General features: G+C 35.4%; 4 protein-coding genes across 8 annotated transcripts in view; 3 read left to right on the forward strand and 1 right to left on the reverse strand.

The window, feature by feature from the left end:
* LOC112554025 overlaps window positions 1-19,456 on the reverse strand; it is a 57,896-nt gene that overhangs the window by 25,007 nt on the left and 13,433 nt on the right. For 4 of the 5 annotated variants that reach the window (XM_025221595.1, XM_025221594.1, XM_025221593.1 and 1 more), the window contains one exon: window positions 575-751. In XM_025221595.1, coding sequence (XP_025077380.1) covers window positions 575-751 — 177 coding nt within the window. Of the gene's footprint in view, window positions 1-574; window positions 752-14,476; window positions 14,609-19,456 lie in introns of those variants that run through there. The other variant, XM_025221597.1, reaches the window with a different exon arrangement.
* LOC112554028 (neuronal acetylcholine receptor subunit beta-3-like) lies at window positions 623-19,455 on the forward strand. The gene is made up of 2 exons (XM_025221599.1): window positions 623-751; window positions 14,506-19,455. Exon 2 carries the CDS (start codon window positions 14,518-14,520, stop codon window positions 15,988-15,990), a length of 1,473 nt encoding a protein of 490 aa, XP_025077384.1. The 5' UTR covers window positions 623-751; window positions 14,506-14,517; the 3' UTR covers window positions 15,991-19,455.
* On the forward strand, window positions 3,472-7,331 carry LOC112554027 (neuronal acetylcholine receptor subunit alpha-3-like). Its single transcript, XM_025221598.1, has one exon. It carries the CDS (start codon window positions 3,971-3,973, stop codon window positions 5,501-5,503), a length of 1,533 nt encoding a protein of 510 aa, XP_025077383.1. The 5' UTR covers window positions 3,472-3,970; the 3' UTR covers window positions 5,504-7,331.
* On the forward strand, window positions 7,331-10,369 carry LOC112554029 (acetylcholine receptor subunit beta-type acr-2-like). The gene is given in 2 exon segments (XM_025221600.1): window positions 7,331-9,946; window positions 9,949-10,369. Coding segments are annotated over 2 exon segments (819 nt in total). The 5' UTR covers window positions 7,331-9,397; the 3' UTR covers window positions 10,219-10,369.

The raw sequence follows: 19,456 nt of genomic DNA on the forward strand, positions 1-19,456 counted from the left end.
ACATACTTCTTAATAATGTCTTAAGGAAATAGAAACATACCTTTAAAATAGCTATTGATTTCTAACATTAGAGATGTCAAATGCGTCCAGTATAAACTACTCCTGACTTTCATCAGTAAAGGTGAAAGATAAAGGTCTAAAAGCCTATAGCCATTAAAGAAGTGGTTCACCATAGCCAAAGCATGGCACATAGTATGCAAGATCTAACCCGCTCTTTCCAAAATCTTTCCTGAAAAAACAAGTATCCATCTGCTGCTGGGTGGATAAAGAAGGTTTTCTGGGCACCAGCTCAAACAACTACAGGTCTGCAACCATCTGCTCCAAGATGAATACACTAATCGTACAATAAGTCTCCCCGATTCTTAAAGAGAAAAGTGCATTACATACAACCATATAATCATAAAGTTAACTTAGAAGAAAGTTTACCTGCTTGTGTATACACGCATACCCACAAAGCAAAAGACAGATGTACATATTTTATTAAATAATCAAATTATATTCTCAAAAGTTAAAAATATTTATTCTAGAAAAGTATATGCTTTGCAAAGAGCACAGCCTGGCAAAAATAACATACCAAGGCTGGGTGGGTAATTGGCAAATCTTTAATATGAATGAACACCATCTCAGAGAAGTTGCTGTCAGAGGATTTCGTGTTGATGCTACCTTCCTCTATGGGAGGCTTCTGACTGGGTGTTGATCGAAGAGGGAAGACCAATGCCTGTTTTGTTGTCAACTTTATAAAGTCATCCACCTGTATGCATAAAGATGACTCAAGTGTGATAATTGTGACAAAATAATAAACATGAATATACTGTTGTGCAATGGCTATAAATACTGTGGCACCTGTAAATAGTGCTTTTATGTATAAGACTTTCAGTTCCACTCAAGACTAATTTTGTTTTTACAAAGTTGTTTCCTTAGCTTGATAATCTTTAGTCTGTTATTGGTCTAGCCTTAAACAAGTAAAGGTAAGCATGAGGGTTTATATTATAAAGACTCTCATTGCCTACTGGCCTAATGGGCAGTGAGGTGGTTCACCATATCTAAGGCAAGGTTTTTGGAAGATGGAATCCAACCCTCTTTTTTTTTTTACTTTTCTTTCCTGATAAAATCAGGGAACATGCCCTTTGTTAGAAGCAGACGTTTTCTAGCCACAGGCCCATGCATGCCTTAAACTAGCAATCTTTTGCTCAAAGACCACTCTGTGTGTGTGTTTTCCAGTGCGCTACATCATATTAAAATCCCTGTAGCAATTCCTAATTATTGAAAAATAATGTGTATCAATGAATTGCTTAAAAAGTAAACATAGTATGAGAACAAAATATTAGTTTAAAAAAGTAAAATAAGTTCAAAATAATCTCCCTTAGGATCTTCACCTAAATAAACAATGAATAAAAAAGAATCATATAACTAAATCAGAAATTCAAAAGCAGATTTTCTAACGAGATACATGCTAGCGTGAATGAAACGAAAACAAGTCAGTAAAATACATAACATTAAGAGTCTGCTAATATATTTCTATAGAACAGAACATTCCTTGCACCACGTCATCAAATCTGTGATATAATGGGGTGCTGTTAATCACAACTCTGTTGCCACTAATGGTCAAACACGAAATCCTGTCCCCATAATGCTCCAATTTCTGTTGATGTTTGCTCTGCTCTTCAAGCAGTGTTAAGCAACCACTATAGTGCCTGGCTTCAATCAAAAAAATTAAGCTCAGATGAAAGGCCTGAGAGTATTACAAACAAAAGTAATCACCATTTTCCATCCTGTATTTCTCCTGGGAAACAACACAGTTGTTGCACAAACCAGTCCAATGATGCTTTCAGTAAATTTGAAAACGTTAACTAAATAAGAAGATGGAGGAATGCCCTGTATGCATGTATGTGTGTATGTGCCAATATGTTAGAACAGATGCATTAATTAAAAAAAAACCAACAGCAATCTGTATTCACTAACTGGCATCTGTGTTTGAGAAACAATGTGCACCTTACTTCTGTGAAATTTTTAGAAAGCACGTTAGTTTAATATAGCCTTGTAAGTCCATATTGAAATTTAAATCACATTTACATTAAAAATGTTTTGTTCTTTACCCACTTATATACGACATAGCATACATTTAATACATTTTGTTGGTGTATGATGTTCTGTTTGCTTCAAGTAGTTTCACTGCCTTCTTCATGTTTGATTTTGGATTGTGATGACCACATTTGGCTTGTCTCCACAGATATGGGGGGGGGGGGGAATTGGTGTTTTACGCCGTGTCAGCAGCTAAGGCTATATTACGGCAAGCAGCCAGCCCTGTAAACAGATGCCACGTGCAGAGAAAGATCAGCGTGCCCGAGACGAGAAATGAACTCAGGGCAGCCAACCTTCACTGTATTGGTGACAGGCGCTAACAGCGCTAACCGTTGCGCCACTGGACCGCGCTACATCTCCACAGATATAAGTGATGATGTTGGAAAAGTGAACTTTAGATAGAAAGAACTGATCCTTCTTGAAAAATACTTTCCCTTTGATGTTTTGAAAACAAAATGACAAATAAATCTCATATTCAAGCTGCTAATCAGCAGCACAAATTACAATTTCATGTATTTATTAAATTTTTAGTTTTATTTTTATACTCCATTTAAAAGGTTTCAAAGAAAGCAAAATTTCCCATAGATGTGGTGAGCTTAAGTGGTCCACAGTCTGTGGCACAACATGTGTAGCCCAGAGCCCAATCTTCTACTTCCACACAACATTTTACCATCAGGTACCCATTACATTACATTTCCATGATTCTTCTGCTTCAGAAGCTTCTTTTTCCACCTAGGTCACTTAATATCAGAGCTATTCCACAGAGAAATGAGGACAGAATGACTTTTGTTTAACATGACCGTTGTAGCTTATGCAAGCCAGGTAACAACCAAAGCAATAGTGATTTGCACTCATTTCAGATGCAAATTTACACAGCACTTTTCACACCGGCTCAGCACAATTGGCAGAATCTGAGTATAATTAAAAGATAATGGACTAGTCCTGTAGCAGCACTACTATTTATAGATCTTTCTGAAATGATAATGATACAAAAACAATCACTTAGTAGAGGACTGATGTTTGCTTGAAAGCAACCACATCTCCCCCTGCCTCTCTCTCTTGTTCTGTCTTTCTCATACATCTCAGTTGAGTGAGTGAGCTGGGAGCAGAAGAATAGCTATTGAAATCCAACGCAATGACAGATGACTTTAATTTAAAGGGTATTTCAAGACCCAAATTAAAAAAACAATTTTTTAATCTCCGTATTAATTGAGATAAGACAACATTTATTGAAGTGTAACATATAAAGACAGCATTTATGTTCCATGATTGCTAAAAATATATCAATTGTATAGAAATGTATTTCTAAAATACATTTTTGCAGAAAGAAGGTATACTGTTTTGTAACACAACTAAAATGACAAAATTTAAGTTTGACACACAATTAGGACATAGTTCTGCTTTTAAGCATCACACCAGAACAAGCAGTATTGGCATAAATTATGCAGATGATACAATTATATAGAGGCCAAACCTCACATCATATGATGAAAATGCAATACCATGATAGGAGGACTGTGAGATTAGGTCATTTTAAGTCAGTGGTAAATTTCAATGCGAAAAACATACTGCCACTAAAATTATTATTAGAATTTTATTATTGTTGTCTTTGAGTTCCCTTTAAACCTTAGCAACAGAATTTGTATTGTACTAAAGAGGAAATAGTATAAAAGGAGTTTGTAGGAGAAAGAAGTTCCCATTGATTCTCTGCTACCATGGTGACATAACTGTTACTTCCAATGGGAGTAACCAGACTGGTCAGATGTGTGTACATATCTGTCAAAAGAGGACTGCTACCCTGGAGAGAACACAGTTTCAGTTCTGGAGATATCATAAAGTGAATAAAATAAAAATGCAGGATTTTTAATAAGTTCACTGAGCTTGTATCATGGATGTACTCACAGTGCAAACATTCATTGCAGCAGTGTGCCACCTATTTTTAGCAGAGGGTACACTAGCTCCACTGACAGATCCTGTCAGAAACAGTTATGGCAGTTTGATGGAGAATCTCTTAGCTCATCCAGCTGTACAGTTCAAGATCCCACCAAGTCCACCAGTGACAACTTCATTCAACTCAAGCTACCCCAAACATAAGACAGTGGTTGAAATTGAACTACTCCCTACCAATATTCTGGAAGTAAATGGTAATCAGGAAATTATGGTAATGTCTGCATTTCTCATATTAAGATGGGGCGACCCACATCTCACCTGGAATGCAAGTGATTATGAAGGAGTTGTGGCAGCTGAACTTAAAGCTTCGCAGATATGGACTCCATTTTTAACTGTGATAGAAGAAGTTGAAGAAAAAAAAATTGCCCTGGATGACAGCATCACCTTGACAATAAATCAAACTGGACGTATCACAGTGTCATTAGAAAAACTGTTCAAGACATACTGCAAGCTGAATTTTTCACAGTTTCCTTTTGATGAACAAAAATGTTCGATTACATTCTTAAGTGCATCTTTGACTTCTGTTAAACTTAAGTACATAAGTGAGCTGTCTGGAAGTTTCATGAGAGAATATTCTCAAGGAGGAGAGTGGAACATTACAGATATGTACTGGGAAATAAAACCTAGTTCTTCAGTAAGCTACCAACCAAGCATACTGAAAGCTGTGTTTGTGCTAAGCCGCCAGAAATACTTTTATACAATTACATTAATTGCTCCAATGTTTATTTCTGCCTTCATGAATTGTCTGGTGTTTGCTATTCCACTTCAAGCAGGTGAAAAAGTTTCCTTCCTTATTTCTATCTTTCTGTCCAACACTGTTTTTTCTGGTTATCTTAGTGATATCATGCCGCACACCTTTCAGAGTAGCGTTCCACTGCTGATGGTTTTATTATTAGGACTATGGATTTGGAGTGTCTTGACATTTCTTGCTACAATCTTTGTCCTTTATCGGTACCACCAAGAACAAGAGCAGATCATAGAAGATAATGGAGAATGTAAAGAGAAAGATAAAGAAGAAATAACACCAGTAAACTGCTTGATCGATTTCTTTACAAACATTTTCAACAAAAGAAACAAAGTCAGTGACCACATTAGGCCCATATTGGTAAACAATTCACCACAATCTGAGATTCCCAATGACATAAGAAGTTTTTTACAAACAAGATCAACTGTAAAAGATTTAAAACAAACTAGTCCAGAAACAGACCATAAAAGCACATTTGAAAACTCAAATTATGAAGCTATCACTTCAGTAATGTCACAACATGACACATCTGATAAGGGTTTATCAATGAAGCATTCAAAATATTGTACTAAATTACAGACCAACTTGTCCATGCACAGGAAAAAATCTAACAAACTGAATGCCAAAACGCTTGATCAAATATTCCTTTGTGTAAGTTTAGCTGTGTTATCTTGTATCACCACGATCTTTTTTCTTCAAATAACTGGGACCCAATCTCTTTTCTAGACCCAGTTTTTAAAACCTTTAAATGTCTGCTAGTGTTTCTGTAGCATGTCAATATTCTTTGGTCCAAAATTAAGAAACACAGGCTAATTTTCACAGAGGTTACTACAAGTGGCACTACATCATTTAGGTAAGATTTTTAGGTCTTAAACACGGAAGCCCTTTCTGTAGCAAGCAAGACAGCAATAGTCACTTGTTAGGCCATTAACTTTACTAGACTCTTTCAAAATGTTTTGTATGATGCTTTTTATATTCTTTTGTTAAAATTTCTTAAAGACCAAACTTGTTTCTCATGTAGGAAAGAATGGTTTAACTTGAGGGAAGGAGGTGAGAATGTGTTAATCTAAGTTGTCATTCTTTGTTAATTGCTCATCTAACTTGGCAAGTACTTTCATCTCCCTCTGCCAAACGAAATCCATTCTTTCCTGTCAGGGAAAGTTCAGCCATTGACTTTACTTCCTAATGAAGCTGTGTAGTCTTCACGTCACCTTTCATTTTATTTAATATCCTTCTGATTGCTAGACTTCACTTTTGAAGGTATCTGGTTCTCTAACCTCAAATGCATATCTGTTTTACTCAGCAAACTAATGTTACAAAACAGTTTTACAGTTCTTTTTGTGTGTTTTCTATAATAGATAACAAACCTTTGCAGGAGGGACCCAGCCTGGAGTGCTCAATAGCAATCTATTGTTAGTAGTAAATGATTATACTAGGTTAGATTCCTTTTGACACTTGCTAATAAATTAGTACTTAAAGTTTAAAAACAAATGTAGAAATTGGTAATAACCCATTAAATATGCTTACTCAATCCGAATCAAACATGGCTATGCACTTTAAAGCAAGGGTTAAGCCAAACGAGCACAAAATCTGAACGCTCATACCATATTCACAGAAATTGAAAACACTTAAAATGCCAAGAGAGACCGTTCTTTTTATATAAACCATGCAGGCTTGATATTTCAGGAGGCTCATTGCTTTAAACTGAAATTAATTTATACTTTTAAAACATGAATGGGATTCAAGTACATATATAATACTTGATTACTATTTGATACTGTGTATAAAGCATTATTAATTTAACATTTAAAATGATATAATCATGAATAATTGCATGTTATGATCAAGGTATCTGTGTTTGGCTTCATCAGTACTGCATGTTTCAACATGATGTTATAACAAACATTGTGCAACAATTTTTGATAAATAACCATCTCTTTATATATATGCTGTGAACATTTTCTAAATAAGGTTAAGTAAATGGCATGAAATATTTTATTTTGTTTTTTATGTAAAAGGAAAATAACTTTTACAAGTAATGGATAAATCAATAAATTTATTTCTACACATTTTGAATAAGCCTCTGGTATTTTTTTGTTTGTTTGGAGAGGACACTATTAAAACCTAAATTTATTTCTTGCAAAACATTATGGAGATTATGCTGTGATTATCTTGATATCACCATTAAAAACAGCTACACATAAAAAAGAAACTCATTCAGGCAAGTCGTTGTGGAGATATGTCTGTGATTGTTGTGATAACAATATTAAAAAAATACACTTTTTAAAAATTAATGCAAGCCAATGCTGGATATCCCTGTTAGAGTGTGTATGTGTCTGTCATGACACCTTTGCAGAAGACTGTTTTACAAGAGTATGTCGAAAGCAGCTGACCCCAGGGCCAGCAAGAGAAATGCTGGGGAACTAATGTGAAGGAGTGGCTGTTTATTTGGGCACCTTCTCACATGGACCCACTTCTGCATCCCAGTTTATCTCCCCTACGACTAGTACTTCCAGTTATTAAGGAATGAAAAAAAAAGAAGAAGAAAGGGATTGTAGGGGTGTGGGAGTGAGGTGATGGGGGAACTGTTGTACTGAATATGTAAGATAAAAAAATTCAGATTTGATGACATAATAATTGAGTAAAAAATTAACAGCTCAGTTCCTCATAGACCAAAACTCCATGATTGCTTTGCTTCTGGCAGGTGGGTAGGAGAAAGTGAATTTAAGTGAAAGAGACTAACCTGAGATCTGCAGTTTCAATGCCCATGAAAATAATCTAGAAATAAGAAATATTATTTAAAAAAAAGATTTCACCTATCAACAGACAAAATACAAAATATGTTAAAATTGATTGAAAAAGCATTACAGTTTCATACAAAATTGCAACTATTATTAGACTTAATATAGTCATTGTTTCATCTTTTTTAAATATAACAGATAGCAACAATTTTCTCACAATTTTAAATTGTTTTAGCTTTTTAGAAATGAACTTTAAGAGCACAAATGTTAATGTGAGGAATAGCCTTTATGAAGATGTATGTCTGTAGATTACTGTAGGTTTGTATGATGCCTACTCACAAAAGAGAATTTTCCTACCAAGCCCCATTAGCTTGGAACAGATTTCCTGTCAGCCTCCATCACTCTGATTTTCTTACCACCTTTAAGTCTATACTTAAGTATGTAACATCATCATGCACAGCATGTACCTTACTGATTAGTAAAAAAACTGTGTAATCATTGGTGAATAAATCAATGTAGTGCTATTAATAGATAGATATAATAGCATTTTCACTCTGTCTGTATTAATACTCTGTGCTTTTAAAGCAATAGCATTGGTTCATCATTTTCTATCGTGCTGCTATGTATTGCATTTATTATAGCTATTCCTCAATAATAAAAAAATTGAATAGCCTTGAGTTCCGGCTATGAAATTTCATAGATATAATCAAGAAAAGAATACACAACTTTTGCATGACACAACACATTGAAGTATTTGCAAGTGCACCAATCAAATGAATGGTGGCTTAATGTCCCGAAAAATGTAAATTTACTCAGCAATTTGCAGGCAAGCTCAGTTCACTTAATCTGAATAAGTTATTAAAGGCTGACACAACAGCTTTTAAATAATTCATGAAATTCGAGGAAAAGCAATCACTTGGCATAGGACCAATGAATGCCTTAAAGACAGACACACCCACACACAAGCACACATGCATGCATGCACAAATACATGCATGCACACACACACACACATGAAAAAGTAGTGAAATCAAATTAGAGTGACAATAACAAAAACAAATTTTAAATGTGATATTAAGCCCCACAAATATGATATTTTAGATTTCTCTACTGATTATCAGTCATAAATGAGATTAGGCAATGCACATAGTTTTGAACTGTAATACAAAAAAATACCACCAAGGGTTATCAATTACCAGAAAAATTTAAAAGATATCAAAATACATGGGGTTAAGCCTTGACTAAATCATTTGCAAAGGAGAGATCTACTCTTTTGTCATACTGCTCAACTACAACATTTTACACACATGCATTTAATAAGAACAAACTTCTGCTTTGATGGACCACATCTGCACATACAGCACTAGCATAAATTATAAAGAATAATCCAAGTACACAGAGGCAGCATTGAGTCAATATATCATGATACACTATGTCTATATTTATTACATATGTATGAAAAATACTACAGTATTATGACTGAAGAACATGTCAAACAGTGATTAAGGAAGTAGGTCATTTTAGTTCACTGCATTAATTATTAAAGAGACAAGTATTCTGCACCTAAAATATTTATTGAAGTGACATTTCTGTTGCCTTTACATTCCCTTTAACACTCAAGGTAAAGCAGTATAAAAGGAAACTACCTGAGAAAGAAATGCACAGTTCAGCTGCAGCAGTTCTCTCATATGGTGACTAGTATATTTCAAATTGGTGTATCAGATTGGTCAGACTTGTGATATATTTACACTATCATACTAATATCATGAAAAAGGACTAAAGATCTAGAAAAAACGGCTGATTTCAAATGAAATGTGTTTATGCATACTGAAAGTGAGAAAAAAGAAACAGTATTTTTAGAGCTCACTGGACTTGTGACATGGATTTATTTTCTGTGCTAGCATTCATTGCAATGTGCCAGCTTCTTCTAGTGGAGAGTGCACTACCTCCACTATCAAATCCTGTCAGTATTGGTTACTACAGTTTGATGGAGGATCTCTTAAAACATCCAGCTGTGCAGTTCAAGATCCCACCCAGTCCAGTAGTGACAACTTCATTTAACTCAAGCCACCACAAACCAGAGACTGTGGTTGAAATAGAGCTATTCCCTACTAATATTCTTGAGCTGAATGGTAATCAGGAAGTGATGGTGATGACTGCCTATCTCCAATTAACATGGAACCACCCAGACCTCATTTGGAATTCAAGTGAGTATGAGGGAATTTCATTAGTGGAGTTTCAGGCTTCCCAGATATGGACCCCATCTTTGACTGTGATGAGTGAAGTAGAAGACAAAACAATTGCCCTTGATGAAAGTGTCAATTTGTCAATAAATCACACTGGAGTTATCACAGTGGCATTAGATAAGCATTTCAAAACATACTGCAAAATGGATTTTACATACTTTCCTTTAGATGAACAAATATGCCAGATTACATTTTAAGTGCATCTTGGACTCCTATTACACTCAACTACCTGAAAAATAATAGTGCAAGTTTCATAAAACAGTATTCTCAAGGAGGAGAATGGAACATTACAGACATGTACTGGGAAGCATCTTATTCTTCAGACTACAAACGAAGCACATTGAGAAGCTGTGTTTGTGTTAAAACGCTGGACATACTTTTATTCAATAACATTAATTGGACCAATGTTTGTGTCTGCTCTCATGAACAGTCTGGTGTTTACTATTCCACTTGAAGCAGGTGAAAAAGTTTCCTTCCTTATTTCTATCTTTTTGTCCAACACTGTTTTTTCTGGTTATCTCGGTGACATCCTGCCCCATTCTTTTCAGAGTAGAATTCCACTGCTGATGACTTTCTTAATAGGACTATGGATGTGGAGTCTCTTGACATTTCTTGCTACAATCTTTGTCCTTTATCGGTACCACCAAGAACAAGAGCAGATCATAGAAGATAACTGAGAATGTAAAGAGAACAATAAAGAAAAAATAACACCAGCAAACTGCTTGATCAGTTTCTTTACAAACATTTTCAACAAAAGAAACAAAGTCGGTGATTCTGAGATTCCCAATGACATAAGAAGTTATTTACAAACAAGATCAACTTTAAAAGATTTAAAACAAACTAGTCCAGAAACAGACCATAAAAGCACATTTGAAAACTCAAATCATGAAGCTATCACTTCAGTAATGTCACAACATGACACATCTGATAAGGATTTATCAATGAAGCATTCAAAATACTGTACTAAAGTTACAGACCAACTTGTCCATGCACAGGAAAAAATCTGCAAGCTGAATGCCAAAACGTTTGACCAAATATTTCTTTGTGTAAGTTTAGCTGTGTTGATTTGTAGTACTACGATCTTTTGTCTTCAAATAACTGGGACCCAATCTATTTTCTAGAGCTAGTTTTTAAAACCTTCAAGTGTCTACTGGTACAGATTCAGGTTTTCTGCAGCGTTTCAGCATCCTTTGTTTAAAAATTCAGAAAACACAGGCTCACCTTTACAGAAGTTACCACAAGTATGTAGCATTTTATATATATATTTGGGCAAGACATTCAGGTTTCAAACACAGCCACCCTTCTTGTAACAGATATGTGCAGGATGAACCTATCCTAGAGTGCTATAGTAATCTATTGTAAGCAGTGATTTATTATGCAAGATTATTTAATTTTTAACATTTACTAATAAATTAGTACTTTAAAAGCAAATGTACAAACTTTTTAATTACTAGTGAAATATGCTTTCACAGAATCTAACATGAATATGCATTTTAAATCAAGGGTTACAGTCTGAACTCCCATAACCTATTCATACAGAAATTAAAAACACTCAAAAATTTCAAGAAAGACTATTCTTCTAGCTTAATTATATTTATCTGACTAGATGCTCCAACACGCTTAATGCTTTAAACTACAATTTATTTCTAGTTTTTTAAACACCAACATGACGAAAGTTGCATCCTACCAGATAATGTATTAAAACTGTCAATGAAAAAGTAATCGTACATCAAAAATTGTACATAATCTGGAATAATTGCATGTCGTGATCAAGTCACCCATGTTTGGTTTAACACTACATTCCAACATCTGATTAAAAAAAACCCAAAAAACAAGCAACTATATATGAGCATTTTGGGAAATAACTTTCTTTGTCTCTCTCCATGTGTGTGTATATATATATATCCCTTGTGAACTATTTCTCAAGCTTGTGTAAATAAATGCATGGGTAAGCGAATTGCCGACTGGTTATAGAGTGCTGGCATCCAAAATGAGAGGTATGCTGGTTCGATACCTGAGTAGGGCAGCAAACTTCCCTCAGTCAACCCAACTGGTGAGAATGGGTACCTGACTCCACAGAGGGTCGGGGAAGGTAAGGCAAGGTAGGGAGAGGAGATGAACACCACCCTTAAGAAAGCTCAACCTGAAAAAAGTGAGGTCTCTAACAACTCCCCCCCCAACAACAAGAAAAGGCTAGGGGATGACCTTTAACTTTTAAGTAAATGGCATGATATATTAGTTTCTTTGTAAGTAGTTAAATTAATATTTTCAGCTAGTGTTGTTTTTTTATGAAAGTAAAATAATTTAAAAGTAACTGATGACAGATTTATGAATTTATTTCTACACATAAACTTCTGTTATCTTTTTCCTATGGACAACACACTATTAAAACTTAACAAAGACAATTAATTTCTGGCAGAATGTTATGAAGATAACGCTGTAATTATCTTGATATTACCATTAACAAAAAATGCACTTTTATCTTATACTGTCATCACAGCAGCCACACATACACACACTAACAGCACACCCAGCACTGGCTTGATTTAATTTTAAACAAATGATTTGGTTACATCCAACTGTCCCCAGAGACAGCGCTAGGGGGATGCAGGGACTTGGGCAAAATAGAATTGCCAGGCGTTTGGAAGCTGGTACAACAGATGCACTTAGCACACGCCGGCCACCATCAGGTGCAGGGCCTTCAGCAGTCGCCCCTGCTTGCAAATCGCCCCCACCCTCCAGTGCTGGCTCTGTTAATTCAAATTATAGCTCACTTTGTCATGTACCAAAACTGCTTGATTGCTTTTTCCTGAATGTATAAGTAAATTTAAGTGAAAAGAGAGTAAATAAACAGATATAAAATCTGAAGTCTCAATGTTTATAAAAATTAACTAGATATCATGTTTTAATATTTTTTTTTAAAAAACTTCCCACCTAACAACAGACAAAAGACAAATACATTAAAATATATTGATATAACATGAATCCCAGTTTCACACAAAAGAAAATTACAATGATTATTTTTCTTAATACAATCATTGTTCTACCTTTTTTTTAATTAAAAAAAAGCAGACATTTTATCACAATTGTAAGTTGCATTTTAGCATTAAACTCTAAATGCTAAAATGTCAATGTGAGGTCAATAGCCTTTATTATGATTTATGTGTGTAGATTGCTATACATAATTTGTATGTTTGCTCATGTGAACTTTTACAAAGAAGGTTACACTTCTAATCGTAGTATGTAATATCATCCTGCTAATTATCCTTATTAATTAATGATCAATTTTGTATAATCCAATTTTGTATAATGTACAACTATCATACCTCATGTGAATAAAGCAATGTAGTGCTATTAATATATAGGCAGCCATGATAGCCATGTTTCACTGTATGTCTCTACTCCACTAATATTCTCGACTGTCAAAGCTATATAATTATTACATCTTTTTATATTATGCTAAGTAACTGTATTCATTATAGCTATTACTCAACAAAACTTAAATAACCTTGAGTTAGGACAGTAAAATTCCACAGAAATAATGAGAAAAGATGACAGAAAAACCTTTGCATGACACAACGGTTTTAAACTATTGCAAGTGCGCCAACCAAAGGAGTGGTGGCTTACTGTCCTGAGAAATGTAAATTTACACAGCACTCTACAGGCAGGCTCAGTCCACTCTGCTCTGGCTGAGTACAATTTAAAGCTGCTTGCGGATTCTGTAATTGCACCACCCACCACAATTTATAAATACTTCATGAAATGAAAATGCCACAAAAGCAACTTCTAGGCATAGAAACAATGCATGCTTGAAAACAGACACACACATGCACAAGCAAACATGCATGCAGGCACAAGCATATGCGCATATATGCATGAAACACACACACACATATGCACAAACATACCTACTGTGAAGTTGGGTGCAGGAAAAAAAATTGTTGTAATCTAAAATCAACATTACAACAACAACAACAAAAACCCCAAACCCTTAAATGGTTGCAGACAGATTTTAGATTTCTTTGTTAGCTATCATGAATGAGATACACAGCATAAAAGTTTCCAAAATAATAATAAAAAAATCTCATCAAAGTATCTAATTAATAGAAAAATTTATGAGGCAGAGAGATACATATGTTTAAGCCTTGACAAATTTGGTTGCAGAAGGAAGATCTGATGTTTTGTCGTGCTGGTAAGTTTTACAAATGCTTAAGAAGAACATATTTCTGCTTTTAAAGACCACATCTGCACAGACAGTACTGACATGAATTATGCAGAATAATCCAAATATACAGGAGCCGTGCGGCTGGATCATCATATCATGATACTCTAATATGAAATCTATTGCAATACTATCACAGAAAAATGTCATTCAATGATTAAGGATACAGGTCTTTTAAGTTCACTGCATTAATTATTTAAGAGACACATATTTATTGAAGTGACATTTGTGTTGCCTTTACGTGCCCTTTAACACTCAAGGGAAATCAGTATAAAAGGAAACTACCTGAGAAAGAAATCCACAGGTCAGCTGCAGCAGTTCTCTCATGATCTAGAATAACAGCTACTACAAATGCTACTTCAAATTTGTAGTCAGATTGATCAGACTTGTGTATATATTTACACTTATATAAAAATATCATTAAAAAAGAGTAAAAACATCATTTTATAGAAAAAAGGCTCATTTGAAATGATGTCAGCTTTGTTGGTACCTTTAAAGTGAGGGAAAGAAACTCACAAATGGACTTGTGGCATGGATTTACTTTCTGTGCTAGCATTCATTGCAGCAATGTCTCTTGTGGAGAGTGCACTAGCTCCACTGTCAAATCCTGTTAGGATTGGCTACTACAGTTTGATGGAGGATCTCTTAAAACATCCAGCTGTGCAGTTCAAGATCCCACCCAGTCCAGTAGTGACAACTTCATTTAACTCAAGCCACCACACACCAGAGACTGTGGTTGAAATAGAGCTATTCCCTACTAATATTCTTGAGCTGAATGGTAATCAGGAAGTGATGGTGATGACTGCCTATCTCCAATTAACATGGAACCACCCAGACCTCATTTGGAATTCAAGTGAGTATGAGGGAGTTTCATTAGTGGAGTTTCAGGCTTCCCAGATATGGACCCCATCTTTGACTGTAATGAGTGAAGTTGAAGACAAAACAATTGCTCTTGATGAAAGTGTTGATTTGTCAATAAATCACACTGGAGTTATCACAGTGGCATTAGATAAGCATTTCAAAACATACTGCAAAATGGATTTTACATACTTTCCTTTTGATGAACAAACATGCCGCATTACATTTTTAAGTGGATCTTTGACTCCTATCACACTCATATACACAAATGACATCACTGAAAGTTTCATGAAACAAAATTCTCAAGGAGGAGAATGGAGCATTACAGACATGTACTGGACAAAAACACCCAGTTCTTCAAGCTATCAACGAAGCATATTGACAGCTGTGTTTGTGTTAAAACGCTCGACATACTTTTATTCAATAACATTACTTGGACCAATGTGTGTGTCTGCTCTCATGAACTGTCTGGTGTTTACTATTCCGCTTGAAGCAGGTGAAAAAGTTTCCTTTCTTATTTCTATCTTTTTGTCCAACACTGTTTTTTCTGGTTATCTCAATGACATCATGCCCCATTCTTTCCAGAAAAAAATCCCATTGCTTATGATTTTATTAATAGGACTTTGGCTGTGGAGTGTCTTGACTTTTCTTGCAACAATCTTTGTTCTTTATCGGTACCACCAAGAGCAAAAGCAGGTAATAGGAGATAATGTGGAATGCCAAAAAGATAATTTAGAGAAAAAAATGCCCACTATTCCTATCTTTTCAAACATTTTCAACAAAAGAAATAAAGCCATGAACTTCATTCAGCCTAGTGTGCTTAAAAAATCATCACACTCAGAGATAACTGCAGATGCACAAAATAACTCTAGAATTGTTCTAAATGATTCAGCAAATGATTCAGAAACACATAATGACAAGAAATTTCTAAAGCCAATGGATGACAATGGTACATTAGTAACATCAAATCATGAGAAATCTGATGACCCAAAATTATATACAACACTGTCAATAAAAAGAAAAAAGTTCAACAAACTCAAAGCTAAGAGACTTGACCAAATATTCCTTTGTATAAGTGTTACTACACTAATTTTAATTATTACAATTTTTGTTCTGACTATCATAGGGAAACATTCATTTTTCTAGTCTAAATTCTGGCTGACTACTGTCATGCATAGCAACATACAGGTTTTGTTTTATAAATCAACCTCTTGCAGTCTAAAGATAAGGAAAAAGTGGCCAGCCTTTTTTAGGTTATTACTTTTGGTAATTTTTTTCCACATATTTAAACTTAAAATTTCAGGTCTTCAACACTATGGTCCTTTGAATGGCAAACAAAACAGAACTGTTGATTTTGTATTCCACCGACTGTTGTATTGATTTTTTTGTCATTTTGTTTTCTTTTTATAATTCATTTCTTAGCTAAGAATGTACATTATTACAGCATAAGTTAACTGATTGTTGTGTAAGAGTCAGTTTAAGCAAAATCTATATGCATATTGAGAATTTGTCTTACACTGTCATTGCAACAGTCATGCCCAACTGATTTACTGTTATTGAGCTGTCAAGACATATTAGTCATGGTTCTGTTAGTCTATAAAATACTATAAAAATCTTGTATCTCTGAAACATGTTCTCAACTAAAGCTAAACCTTTTTTCATGTATACATTCCCTTGTCCCCCTGCCAGGCCTGATGAGAGGGTCTGGTGTACTCAGGCCCGCAGCTGTGAAGGAGACTCGGCCTTGGCCTCGGCCTCGGCTATTTTTTTTCCTTCTTTTCCTTTCCTTTTTCTTTTAAAGAAAGGTTGACATAACATTCCTCACTCTGGGAAATTTTTTCTCTGGAGCGGGGTACTACAAGTTTGATCCTTTAACATCATTTTTACTCATTTGTACTAATTAACCACTCACATGTGAGCAACTCTATGGTCAAGTAGTAGATCCTAGTGCACTTGTCCTAATGTTTGCAGTCCTAACGTTACTGAATGCAATATAGATACTGACAATCAACTTTGTAAACATATTGTTATATGGTGGGAAAATGAAAAGTACAATTACAAGGAGTCGTCTGTCCCAGGGCCCATACTGGCTCTCAGTGGCCCTGCTCCCTGCCTCCCCCAACAAACAATATAGTTCTCAGAAGCCAGGGAAATGGTTGTGAAGTAGATACAGAACTATAGGTTTCAAATGTCTCTGGTTTCCCAAAGTTGATTTTCCATAAAATTGCAATTTTCATTTTGCACACAATAAAACAGCACCTTGGCACCTCAGTTTATGCACAGTTCTGTCTTATGCTTTATAATATAAATTCATTGTTGCATATGCACAAGTGCATGCATGTGCATGCACACACACTTTTTGTGTAGTATTCACTTATAAGAGTAATAAGTATTACAGTGACACTGATACATTGATGACGTTGATTACAGTGTTATTGTTAAGTAACATTACTATACTTTACATAAAGAAAGCAGAGCAATACAATACTGTTCACATGTATCTCTGTATGGTGCTATCCTCTCTGCTGTCAAAACAATTCAATAGAAATGCAATAGCACATTACCTTATATGGTGTTACTATACACAGTATTTGTCATATTTTCCTCATTAAAATTAAAAATCTTTTGAATAATCCTGAATTTTGTGAATTTGTGCATGTAGCACTCTAGTAGTGAACTAAGTTATTTGTTTTTGTAGAAGATAGGGGTCAAACTGCTCACATGACTATGTAATAGCCAGCCTTGAACTGTCCACCTATGTGGCTACTGGATATTGGACCTATTGTTACATCTAAAGTTACGAAATCGCCTTGGGAAGGCATGACCAGACAGTGGGGGATAGGGGTGAGCACCGGATGAGGGGTGGTAGCGAAAGGTCGTGACCAGGCCGTGAGTAAAGGGGGGGACATGGTTGCTGGATTGCTCAACAGGGACAGGATAAGTACAGTTTTACAGTTGAGAGACGCTTTTTTGAATTTAAAATGAGAGTCGAGAGAAACAGCCGAGTGAAACTCAGAATAAAATCTACGGTTCTGCGGAAATTTCCATCTTTGTTGTGTTCTTGTGTGACTAGCCTACTCCTACCAAGGCACCAGGGACTGACGTGTTGGTTATATTCCTGGCGCCCAATGTGGGACTAGTTGTGCAAGAGTAACATCAATCACTCGGCAGAACACCATGGCTGACTGCAACACAACCAGCACCAGAGCAGCAGACCAAAAAAACACAGTGAAAGAGCTTCGCCACCATTTGGAAGAGCTCCGGTCAGGATATGTCAGAGACCTTAAGTAATGAGAGCGATAGGAGTGCAGTTACGACCGCCCATTTCTCCTCCGGAATGTGTCTTTATTGGGCTTCCACCTACATCACCCCAAGAGGTCACCTTTGACCAGTGGAAAGTGCAGGCATCAGGAGGTGAAAGTGCAACTGCTATGTACCACATCTACACACTGTCTGGGATTGTTAATCCTGGTGGTTCTTCCCTGAGCCAAAGGTGGTGTCCAGCCTAATGCCCCCACTGGGAGTAACAGATTCGGAGTGTCCGTTTTTGGTCCAGATCCATCTTCTCTTTGAACCACACACACAGGTATATATCGTTCAGTTTATCCTGAATAACAAAAGCTCCTTCTTCCCAGCAATCATCTACTTTGGATGTAATACGAGGTCCAATATCGTATTTGTACCAGGACTCTGTCTCCCACATCTAAAGCCTACGCTCCTTATCTTAAGATAAGATATATACCTTATCTTGTTTTTCAGTCAGGGCTTTTCCATTTGCTCTGCGGCCAGTCTGTACGCAAATATCGCTTCGCCGCCAGTTGATTCTTTTAGTGTAGTATTTTCATTTGTTAACAGACACCTCTACGTGTATATGTGAGATGCTTTTTAATGGAAAAAGAGTAATGCTGGATGTTACACTATAACTCAACTATATTCTTCAAGATCTGTTTTGATGACTCCAATATATGTTTGATGTGTAACTATTTGTATCTGTTAAAGCGTCATTCAGACGATTGGAATTGATGTACATTGATGTAGAGTTTACCTGTATATGTAATTATAACTGGTGTTTTAACGGTTAACTTCTCATTTCTTTTAAACATTCCTAAGGATATTAGGTTACTTGCTATGTTAACCAGTGTTTAATTGTTAACTATTCCTTTATATGTATATAAACATTTGTTTCACAGGGGACATCATAATATTTTATTATTGGCTTGATGTTTGTTTTTTTTCAAATGTAAATTGAAAGGAAACATTTTTTTCTTTCTCCAGGTAAGTGTAGCACTGTAGAAGTGTACTAAATTGTCTGTTTTTTGTAGAGGGTATAATGGTCGAACCACTCCCAGTGCTTCACTATGATACCTAAGCTGCTGCTGCTGCTGCTGCTAATCAGTTTAGACTTACTGCCATGATGTTCATGCAATATTGTGTTGATGCGTTATCAAGGTGTCTGACAAGATCAACAAGCTCTTGTTTTTGTCTAGCTCACCTATAATTAAATGATCAAAAAAACCCCAAAACTTATCCTACCTTTTATATTCTTTGATTATTTTTCTTACATTTAAAAGTGAGCTAAATCACACCAGGATGAACTAGAAATATTTTGAAT

The sequence above is a fragment of the Pomacea canaliculata genome, linkage group LG13 (assembly GCF_003073045.1).
Source record: "Pomacea canaliculata isolate SZHN2017 linkage group LG13, ASM307304v1, whole genome shotgun sequence".
Classification (NCBI taxonomy): domain Eukaryota; kingdom Metazoa; phylum Mollusca; class Gastropoda; order Architaenioglossa; family Ampullariidae; genus Pomacea; species Pomacea canaliculata.